At 38.8% G+C, this 11602-nt stretch overlaps 1 protein-coding gene across 2 annotated transcripts in view; it reads right to left on the bottom strand.

Annotated features, from left to right (window-relative positions):
- Positions 1-2292: 2292 nt before the first annotated feature.
- LOC105227515 (uncharacterized) overlaps positions 2293-11602 on the bottom strand; it is a 60188-nt gene continuing 50878 nt past the window's right edge. For both annotated transcript variants that reach the window (XM_049455608.1, XM_049455607.1), the window contains exons 11-12: positions 2896-3336; positions 2293-2819 (exon numbers count right to left, since the gene is read on the bottom strand). In XM_049455608.1, coding sequence (XP_049311565.1) covers positions 2711-2819; positions 2896-3336 — 550 coding nt within the window. In that variant the 3' untranslated portion in view covers positions 2293-2710. The remainder of the gene's footprint in view (positions 2820-2895; positions 3337-11602) is intronic.

Genomic DNA, 11602 nt, shown 5'->3' with positions numbered 1-11602 from the left:
CAGTTGAGCATTTACTGATTTTAAGACTACTTCCCAGTGAATGCCATTTTTGGAAACTTAATTCATTCACCCAACACCCTTTTAATTAATCCCCACAACAACATCCGTTATGGATGCTCGGTTTTGGCAAGATTCGATTAAGCAAAACAGTGTTGGACCTGAGAACAACATAAGCAAGAATTGAAGACTACAGGGTTTGTCGGGAAAGTAATAGGACTGATTCGATTAAAAAAAATGTATTGAACCAATTCTACAATTCTTTAAAAACTTTCAAAATAGGCTCCTTCTTCATCGATGCAGCGCTGCCAGCGTGATTTCCAACCATTAAAGGCGTCACGGAAGGAATTCTCCAGAATAGCCTTGAGAGCCATTCATCGGCTTTTCAGGCAAGGAAACAAAAAAAATTCCGGGGGTCACATCTGGATTGTACGGCGGCTGCGAAAGCGTTGGAATGCCGACCTTTGTTAGATAGCTGTTCACCAGAAAGGCCGTGTGAGCCGGGGCGTTGTCGTGGTGCAACTTCCAATCGGTTGCGATGTCTTGTCGGACCCGATTGACCCTTCGTTTGAGTCTCTTGAGGACTTCCACGTAAAACTTGACGTCACGGTTTGTCTAGGAGGAACAAATTCATGCTGGATGATGCCTTTGATGTCAACACGAGTCATATTGTCGGTGTCTATCGAAGTCGCAGGTCTTTCAGCATGGTCTTCATCAGCGACCTCTTCCCGGCCCTCCAAAAAGGCCTGGTGCCTCCGAAACACCACTTTTTGCTAAAGCAACATCTGCCTGCTTAATCATATCAAACGTCTCTGTTGCAGATTTACTGAGTTCCAAACAGAATTTAATCGCGTACCTCTGTTCTAACGAACGCTGCATTTTCGGTTTGCACCACTTACAGAAACACATCGCGCGTAAATTTTTGTCCTGACTCTCCAGGGGCTCGGAGACAACTGACCGGGCGCTCGTTCGTTAGTTAGGAACGCCCTCTGCGGAATCCAGTCGATGCGCTTCGAAGTACAGTTGCGGCGGAAGAAAATCAGTCCTATTACTTTGCGGACAAACCCTGTATCTCATTCTGGATACTCTTTATTGCAGCCAGAAGAAGGAAAGGGAAGATTTATGGAAGTCATGTTGCCTAAAGGACTCTCAGAGATCTTCAAAAGGGGTTACGGATAATATTAGCGAGTTAACAGGTACATAGTAATAACGGGTGATTTTTTTGAGGTTAGGATTTTCATGCATTAGTATTTGACAGATCACGTGGGATTTCAGACATGGTGTCAAAGAGAAAGATGCTCAGTATGCTTTGACATTTCATCATGAATAGACTTACTAACGAGCAACGCTTGCAAATCATTGAATTTTATTACCAAAATCAGTGTTCGGTTCGAAATGTGTTTCGCGCGCGTGTTTTGTTCAGCGATGAGGCTCATTTCTGGTTGAATGGCTACGTAAATAAGCAAAATTGCCGCATTTGGGGTGAAGAGCAACCAGAAGCCGTTCAAGAACTGCCCATGCATCCCGAAAAATGCACTGTTTGGTGTGGTTTGTACGCTGGTGGAATCATTGGACCGTATTTTTTTCAAAGATGCTGTTGGACGCAACGTTACGGTGAATGGCGATCGCTATCGTTCGATGCTAACAAACTTTTTGTTGCCAAAAATGGAAGAACTGAACTTGGTTGACATGTGGTTTCAACAAGATGGCGCTACATGCCACACAGCTCGCGATTCTATGGCCATTTTGAGGGAAAACTTCGGACAACAATTCATCTCAAGAATGGACCCGTAAGTTGGCCACCAAGATCATGCGATTTAACGCCTTTAGACTATTTTTTGTGGGGCTACGTCAAGTCTAAAGTCTACAGAAATAAGCCAGCAACTATTCCAGCTTTGGAAGACAACATTTCCGAAGAAATTCGGGCTATTCCGGCCGAAATGCTCGAAAAAGTTGCCCAAAATTGGACTTTCCGAATGGACCACCTAAGACGCAGCCGCGGTCAACATTTAAATGAAATTATCTTCAAAAAGTAAATGTCATGAACCAATCTAACGTTTCAAATAAAGAACCGATGAGATTTTGCAAATTTTATGCGTTTTTTTTTTAAAAAAAGTTATCAAGCTCTTAAAAAATCACCCTATATATGGCCATTCCGAAAAGATATCATAAATCCATTGGTTCATGCATAAATAAGATTAAACTTCATTAAAGAACCGTTGAATGTTGTTATGAATAAAAGAAAGCATTTTTTTTAAGAAAATATTCATTATTTAGTACCCAACCGACAAATGAAATTTAGGAAAAAAATTTAATAATAGTAAACAAATTTTTACATGAACTATTTTGGCATAGGTACAGGATATATTGATATATACTTCTTACATATACACATAGTCATATGCTTCGTTGATATTTCACAGTAGAAATCGGTTTTCGCAAACTTGTCAAAGAATAAAGTTATAAAATCATTATCGAGATTTCATCTACCTTAATCTTTGACATGATCACGAAAAATGTCGATTATCTACCGTGTCAGCTCTACTTGCGTATCTAAAATCTGCCAAAATTTGTTCTACAATTTTATAGAAAATATTAAAAATCATATCCATATAAAAAACATACACACAGGTGCAACACCACAACGGAAAATATTCAAAAATGTATATGTATGCAGTTAAAACAATTAAAAAATATCGGAGAAGATAGCCGTTTATATCTTGGTCTCGTTATCCAGGAAGTCCTGCACAAACTTCGAAACACCAATGCTAAAGTCTTCCTCGATTACGCCGATGATGTCGTTAGAGAGTCTGGCGGCAAGTCTATACGCAGCAGCAAGTATGAAAAAAATTTAGATATCCTGGAAGATTTCGAAAGAAAATTGAACTTTTAACTTACTTTGAAAACACTCGCCATGGTTGATTGAAATTAGGATTGGCATAGAAACGATTTTTGCTACATAGTCGTACAAATTGATCACGTTCGGCTATTAGCTCTTCAATGTGTAGATCCTTCTTTCGCGGTATATCCTTGAAGTTGCTATTCCAGAGCGTGCAAGGCGAAGTTGGTAGTTCTACGTTTTTACAACTCTTTTCGTCTTCTTGTTGGTTGGTTGCTGGTAATTCATAATCGTTATCGTCGGTGTGTCCTTCATCTGCAGAGTTTTCCTGTTCCCAGTCATTGAGTTCTTCCTTGTTAGCGTCTTTACGCATTTCCTTTTGTGCTTTTTGGCGCTCGGCACGTCTTTGCTCCTTTTGATATTCTTTCTTCAGACGCTGTTGTGCTTTCTTCAGCTTCAATTTCTCGTAAGGCGACTCACCGGTATAGAGTGTAATGGGACTGAAAGCGCAGACCGTAAATCGGGTACGGAAAGAGATGATATTAAAATGAAATATATGAATCTTTATATACAATGAGACCTTAAAGTAGTGGATGGAGTGATAGAAGTTGAACAAGTCTGAGGTCAACGGACTAGAAAAAAAGAGAAAAACACGCCAATAGAATCGGAGTCAATTTTTGTCTGCTTTCTGGCCACTGGAGGGTGCTATGTTACATATACAAAATACAAATTTCGTCAAGGGAGTACTATAAGTTCTGCGACCTTACAAAGGATACCCCTAACTACTTCCAGAATGTGAAGCGATTGCAGGAAAAGAAAAAGAATAAGCGGAGAAGGTGAATGTACCTTGTGTAGTTCAGCCTCCATCATAAAAGTAAGAAAATAAGTTAGATTTGTGGTCAAAGAAAGAAACTTTGTTTTCGTTTTTATTTAAAGACCAAATCTCTTAAGAAATAAATTTAAATACCTTACAGCGTCCATTCTTCAAGTAATGGGCTTGAATGATTGCGAATATGAAGAAGAAAATAAATTTGTAGACACTCGTCGAGAACCTAACTCTCAACTCTTCTATCAACTCACCGACCCGGATTCCTGGATCCAGTCCAAAGTAAATATCGTCAGAGTTTGAAAATATTTGAGTCAAAAAGCTGGAATTGTTGATGGTGTTGTCAAAGGCTACCGAAAACTTGACGGAGGTTTTCAGACGGCATGAAGGCCAGGAAACCTGTGCAGGACGGTTGTTGGTCTAGTAACAGCTCACAACTTACTGCCATCAAATTCGAACCGGTTGGGCATTAGTACTGATGATCTTGCAAAAACTCCAAGGAAGTAGGCATGCGTGAACGGATGAGTAACCTGTTCTGTATCTGCACCATCTTATCTCTAACTCTTCTTAGATATCTTGGAGCTTCGCAGTTCAAAGGACGAGACGAATTATCAAAATAGATATCAAGTCGCTCTTAAACTTCGAAAAAAGCATTCGAATACTTCAGCTCGTATTGAACGAAATCTACAGTTACATCAAAGGGCCGGTAGGTCTATATAAGGTATGACAGTCATAATCTAACGTCATCTTCTCCCTCATTCGTCAAAGTTTGAAAGACTGAATTTGTAGTAGTCGAAATTGATATTAGCCGCCTCAGCAAATTCGTAACAGACTCAAAGCGCTTTGTAGATTTATGAGAAAATTCACGATTGACACTTAGGCGGTATTAAGATATGATTAGTGGACCGGCGTTCTCAGTTCTCCAAGTGGAATTTATATTGGATTTTACCATTGAGTCGAGCTTTCACCCTAACATAAGCTAAATCTGTCTATTGTCTCGACTAGACTCACTTTAGGCGACTTATCTCTAGTAGTCTCTTCATAAACCTCATACAAACTCTGCTCATCTGACGTCCTGACGTCACACAAAAAATGTCAACCTATGCATGATAAATTATTCACTTTCCTAACCACATTTATGGGCTCTACAAAGACACTTAAATACCACGTTGGCTCATTATGTAAATGTGACAATACAAGACAGAGTTCGCGAAATACCAAGGTCATAATGCAAATACTTTTACTTATCCCAAAAAACACGCACACGGCGCTCCAAATGGTAAGCTTGAAGTTTGTCTGCAGGTGTTGGGGCAAAGTGCCGGCGCATGCAACAAAAAACTTGCAACGATATTAAATGTTATAAATATTGATCAAACAGCACTATTTTGGACTGGAAAATTTCGCGAAAATAAAAATGTGTGTCTATGTAGCGATGTATGTATGTCTGTATGCAAAAACTTATTTGTGCCACAAAGCCGGCAATTCTAATTTTCGGCAATGACTGGTTGCCACGTGTTTGCGCCTAAGTCAATATACCCATTAATCTTGCGATGCTTTGTTGTTTGAATTCGATTTTCCTCTTTTGATATACGAGTATGTATACAATTTTATAATTAACTGTCGGTTTTTTATAGACGTACTATCTACTATAAAAATTGCAGAAAAAATTTTGCTGATATGTTTTTAATTAACCGCATTAAACATTTAAATTTGTATGTAATACGTAAGTAGATGTACATATACGAGGGCTGTCCGATAAATAACCGACCTCAACGTGAAGCTTGCGGCACATCTGAAAAAAAAGTTTCTACTTCAAATTGTGCATATTATAATAGCTACTCGTCAAAATTTCAGAAATTTATCTTGCGCAATTATCTGTTGACAGTCGTTTTTGTGAGTCTATTTCGGTGATTTCCCCAAAATGGAAAAACAAAGAATAGTCGTAAAGGCTGTAATTAAATTTTATGATCTTAAAGGCCAATACGGGTCCATTCACAAAATCAAAAGATGAATTGACTCTGTGTATGGTGACTCGCACCATCGTTTACAACCGTAAAATTTGTGGGCAGCTGAATCTTTAAACGTGGTCGCAGGAGCAAAACTGTAACACCAACGATAACATCGCTAAAGGTTCATCGAATTGGTACTAAACGACCGCCGGATTCACCGTAAGTTAGGCGTCCAACATATCTTTGAGATTATGAAGATGTCAAAAGAAACTGTTGTCAAACCATATTTAAACCAGTGCATTTGGGATGCATGAGAAAGCTGTCCGCGCGTTGGTTGCTCTTCAACCCAAATGCGGCAATTTGCTTATTACGTAGCCATTCAACCATAAAACGCCTGCGCGCATGAACCAAAATTTGTCGATTTCGCTCTGTTGGCTCACTGATTTAGAGGTAATAAGACCGAGTTTGCAAGCGTTGCTCGATTGAGTAAAGTCTGTAGACGAAACTTGGATCCTCATTATACGCCCGAAAACCACGTGATCCAAATCTAATGGATGAAAAGGGGGAACCAGCCCCAAAAAAAACCTAAAGCTGTGTATTCGGCTGGGAAAAGTGATGGCGAGTGTTTTTTGGGACAGCCATGGAATTATTTGTTTATCGACTATCTTGAAAAAGGAGATTGTATATAGTGCTTTATATACAGGAGCTCACTACGCATTCATGATTGGACAAGCTAAAGTAAGAAAATTTCGAAAAACACATTTGCAAAAAAGAAAGTCTTGTTCCACCAAGCAACGCACCATTCTCACAACTCTTTCAAACAGTCGCATGACGAAAATCCAACGAAACTTGCGGTTCGGAAGAAGGAAGCTTGAGCGATCCAACTCTTTACAGAGGAAGCTTCACCGGGTATATATTCTAGCACCAAGCGACTTGATTTTTTGTTGGATCCAAAAAAACTTAAAACTGCGCTCGGCAGCCAGATACAATTTTTCTTATGTCAAATGAGGAGGCGAAAAAGGTCTCTTTCGGAACTCGTAATAGATTTTGCAGACAAGACGCCAATCACTTGTACTATTGGAAGGGTTGCAGGTGGGATTTCAAGCTTCGCATTTAGCCAAAAAAATGTGTGGAGTTACCCTATAGGAGACTATGTAGAAAAATAAGGAAGAATTAAAAAATTTGCACCAAAATTTGGTACATCATGAAGGTCGGTTATTTCAGTTCGGACAGCCCTCGACTTCCGTTCTGGAAATTTCGATATAACAGCAGCTCACCGCTATTCAATTCGAGTAGCTATGAGTAAGTTATACTACGGAACAACAGAGGGGAATACACTTTTGTTCGAGCCATAGATGAGTATAGATGGGGAGGCCCTTACTTTCAATCGGTTTCAGTTTCCTTGAGAAAAAACACTGAACTTTGTTGATGGGAGGAAGAAAGCTTCAGAAAAAGATTCACTCTCCGTACACAAGAAGTTGCAATGGGAAATATACATCCATATGTATTGGGTAGTCGAAAAAGTCTTTTCGTATTTTGTTAATAGATGTCGTTGCAGTCGTATATCTCCATGGTCCAAGCATGGTGAAGCTCAAGAAATGGTCGCAAAGCCAATATTGACGCCTCGAAAGGTTATGCTGAGTGTTTGGTGGGATTGGAAAGGAATCATACACTGTGTGCTCCTCCAGCCTCGTCGAATGATTGATTCTACATTTTGCTGTCAACAACTGATGAGATTGAAGCAAGTAATTGAGAAAAAACGGCCAAAACGGGCTTCGTCTTCCATCAGGACAACGCTGGACCACACATATCTTTGATGACTCGACAAAAACTAGGAGAGCTTTACTGGGAAGTTTCGATGCATCCACCAAAAAGCCCTGACTTTGTACCATCGAACAATCATTTGTTTCTACCAATGCAGAACTCTCTTAAAGGAGTAAAGTTGGCTTTAAGAGAAGCCTTTGAAAATTACTCGTCGCAGGTTTTTGCCGATACTTATTGTTCATTAAATTTTAAATACGAAAAAACTTTTTCGACTACTAATATTATGGTGCTGAAGAAGTGGAAATACAAGCCAGGTAAAGCAATTAGGAGATATGTAAGATGCTTTAATGGAAAGGTGAGGTTTTGGAAGACAAACGCTCCAATGGAATATATTGAAAGTTTCAAGAACAGATCCTCTCAAAGGAAAATGTATGCAGTGACTTCCAGACTCGCTTGGGAAAATTTTAAAATAACGTTAGAGTTCTCATACTCTACACTACTCCTGCAGAAACATCAAATTTATCATTCGTCTTTGGATTTTTTTAGGAAATTTAGATAAAACTACGGCATCTTTGAATCTTTGCAACTCTTTTGATAATTGTTGTTGTTGTAGCGGCAGAACAGAAAACATTTCCGAACTAATTTTGAAGAACGCAATCGAGTTGACAGTCCTTCGTCGGATAAAAATTCGGGTCCAATCCGGTTACATAGACCCGACGGTCGCGGGAATCGAGGGTTCTAATCACATCGCTTTGTTCAATGCTTCTTACTATTTATAACAAGTAGGAAGAGGTAAGTTCGAGTATAACCGAACATTTTATACCCTTGTAACTTGAAAGTATAAAAGTCATGGAAATACTTTTAGGTACATAAGGCTTGTAAGTTATATGGGGTCTAGGGCGAGTTTTCACACGATTTCCAAGCACAAATATGGACCGTTATAAGAACGCTGTCTCAATTTTTTAAGATAACTGACGTATTGTCCGATATATACGGTATAAAGTCGCCCGGAAGTTCGAAAATCTTTAATATTCGGTATATGGGGCTAAAGGAAGTATTGACTCGATTCAGCCCATTTTTGAAACACAGATATGTTACTGTTAGAAAAAAATTCTCTCTGAATTTCAATTATATATCTCACACAATGACCGATATTTTCGGTAAAACATCAACTATAAGTACTGGGTTCACAAATTCGGTACCTACATATACTACTTTGCGTACAAGAGTATAAAAACATACAGTTTTAGATTACCAAAAAATAGTAATTCGTAAAATAAATAGCCCTCACTGTCTTTATCTCCACTCTTCGAGCTTTTGCAGCTACACTCGTAAGTACTACGTCATAGATTTCGCCATATAAAAATACATATACATACATGTATGCCTTCTGCGCCCACCTCAGCGATCTCAGTTTCTCATATAAGAAATGATTGTTAATTTCATTTAGCCTCCGCTAATTTCTAATTTAACTCGCTGACCTTTGGGAAGATTTTTTCAATTAAATTGTTCTTAGCAAACCGCACCTTATGTCATCGCAGAACTTGAACCATAAATCAACATTCTATATAGGAAAGCTAAGTTGGTGCATACATACATATGTATATAAACATGTATGTATATTAAAAAAATTGTATTACAAATTTTGAGTTTATACCTGTATGAAAACATACATACACACATACATATGTACATACGATTTTTTGGTATAAATAAATCAACATTTGTCCAATTATGCAGCCCTACTTGAGGATCAGCTGAATCATACAACCAACGAAAGGTGGGTAGATGAGCTTAAACGTGCAATACATACAAACACACATAAATATATATATATATATATATATGCATACATATGTATATATCTACAAACAATCATCAGTGAGTAAGCATAGTAAGTAAGAACGCAGCTTGAAGTTTCGGTGAAAGATCCTCTCCGCTCAGCAATCACCACCACCGCTCATACCGAACATATGTATTTGTGTACATACATATCTATGCAGTTATGTATCTCATCAGCATACGCACCGGCAACGGCACACACCGCGCGTAGTCCATCAGTAGTTGGCGCAGCGGGGCTGGACGCAAGCCTGTCCAAACACTGGGCCGCGCTAAACGCGAACTGCTTTGACTGACAGCCGTCAACAGCAGCTATTGAATAGCTTCAGCGCAGGCGATAAACGACCGGTAGCGGCGCTGCGATATTCTCTGCCGGCTTGATGACATCATTTTCGGTCGGGTGTTGAATAGCTGGCAAGCAGCGGGTTGCGGTGGTAAGTGTGTAAGTATGTTTACTCCACGTTTGCTCTCTTTTCGGAAGAGTTGCTGTTGCCGCTATTTGATGTCATCTGTTTTGTATGTTCTTTGTGCATAAAGCTTTTGTTTTCCTCGCATTCATTTGTATGTATGTAAATGAGTATTTATTTGCAGCAAATTGTTTACACAGCCGAGGCGCAGATTTGAAAATCACTTACGGGAAAGTTAGCGTGATTTTCGAGGTTAGAATTGTAGTGTTATTTGAATAACTGGACTTATCGAACATGGAAAATTAACGTTCTGTAAAGAATGTGTTTCGCGCGCTTCGCTCAACTTATGGTCAACATAATCAGCCTACTGGTCGCACCATTCGCAACATTACCACCCATCTGGAGACCCACCATATATTATTTTATAATATTAGACCGAAGCCGTAGCTGAGAGTGGACACGAAGACCGTGGAGAGGAGATTCGGCGCCGTTCGCATCAACTCGGACTGATGTTTGGAACGACTAGGTGAATTTTACATCGAGATCTTAAACTGATCGCCAGAGCCGCTGGACCTTCCCAGCGGAATCCCTGCTCCATATGGGCTCTTGAAAAGTTCCAAGAAGATCCGTTGTTTTCGAGGTAAACTTTGATCAACGATGTGGTTAATTTCAAGTAATATTGCCGTATTTGGGACGGAGAGCGACCTGAAGAGGTTTAAGAGCTGTCATTTCTTCCAGAAAAAACAACGGTTTGATGTGGTTTGTGGACCGGTGGAATCATTGGTTCATATTTCTTCAAACATGATAAAGGTGAAAGCGTAACCGCCAATCGCGACCGTCATCGTGCCATGATAACCGACTATTTGATGCCTGAAATTGAAGCTCATGACTTTGGCGTCATTTCGTTTCAAAAACACGGCGCCGTTTCCCACATATCATTCCCACGTATCATTCAATGGATTCATTGAGAGAACATTTCGAAGATAAAATAATTTATCGTTTTGGGTCGGTCGATTGGTCACCAAGATCGTGTGATATCACACCGTTACGACTTTTTTCTATGGGAATATGTGAAGTCTAAAGTCTACGCGGACAATCCCGCTTCGATTCAGGCCTTGGAGCAATGCATCACGCGTGTCTTTCTCCAGTTACCAGTCAAAATGGTCGAACGAGTCATCGAAAATTGGACTCAACGGATGGACCATCTGAGACGTGGCTGCGGCTAACATTGAACATTGAAAAATGAACATTCCATATTGTAATTTGATGTTTTTGTGTTTTTTCTCAAAAAAATAGGAAGCCTTAAAATGGACCATACAATAAATATTTAATTTTTTTATATAAAAAATAAAAATAAGTATAAAAAATTTAAAATAGGCTGGTTTTTTACACAAGGAAACCCATGTAACCTCTTGAAATTAATTGGAAATTTTTGAAAAAAAAAATCAATTTTTTTTCGAATAATTTCATAATTTTTTAATAAGTTCAAATTACGTTTCGTTTCACCATGCACTATACAAAAGTTATGTGAACATTGTGGAAATAATTAGCTTTGCTTCAAAGGTAACAAAGGGCAGATGACAACTCTACACACATATGTAGTACATATGTACATTTATGTAGATGCTTTACGGTTATTAGCAATAAATGAGTCAGAAAACGGAATAGCAATCTCCAATTGTAGGGAAACATGAGTGTCTGAGTTTCAGAAATCATTAGTATGTGAATGAGATCACATAGAAAGATACCGATATACTAAATAAATATATGTACATATAGACTTGTATGATCCTCGATATAAAAAATATTTCATATCCGATCTCTTCAAATTTTTTGCTTTTTTTATAGTTTTCGGGGCCCCTCCACTACTCTATTCTTAATACCAGCACACTTCTGAGATTTCGAAATAGTTTTGAGGATTATATAGGTGATCTTTGGTTAAACGAGAAGATAAATATGTATATATTTTCTTTCGTTAACG

The sequence above is a fragment of the Bactrocera dorsalis genome, chromosome 4 (genome assembly GCF_023373825.1).
Source record: "Bactrocera dorsalis isolate Fly_Bdor chromosome 4, ASM2337382v1, whole genome shotgun sequence".
Classification (NCBI taxonomy): Eukaryota; Metazoa; Arthropoda; class Insecta; order Diptera; family Tephritidae; genus Bactrocera; species Bactrocera dorsalis.
This window is presented reverse-complemented; position numbering and strand designations above follow the sequence as displayed.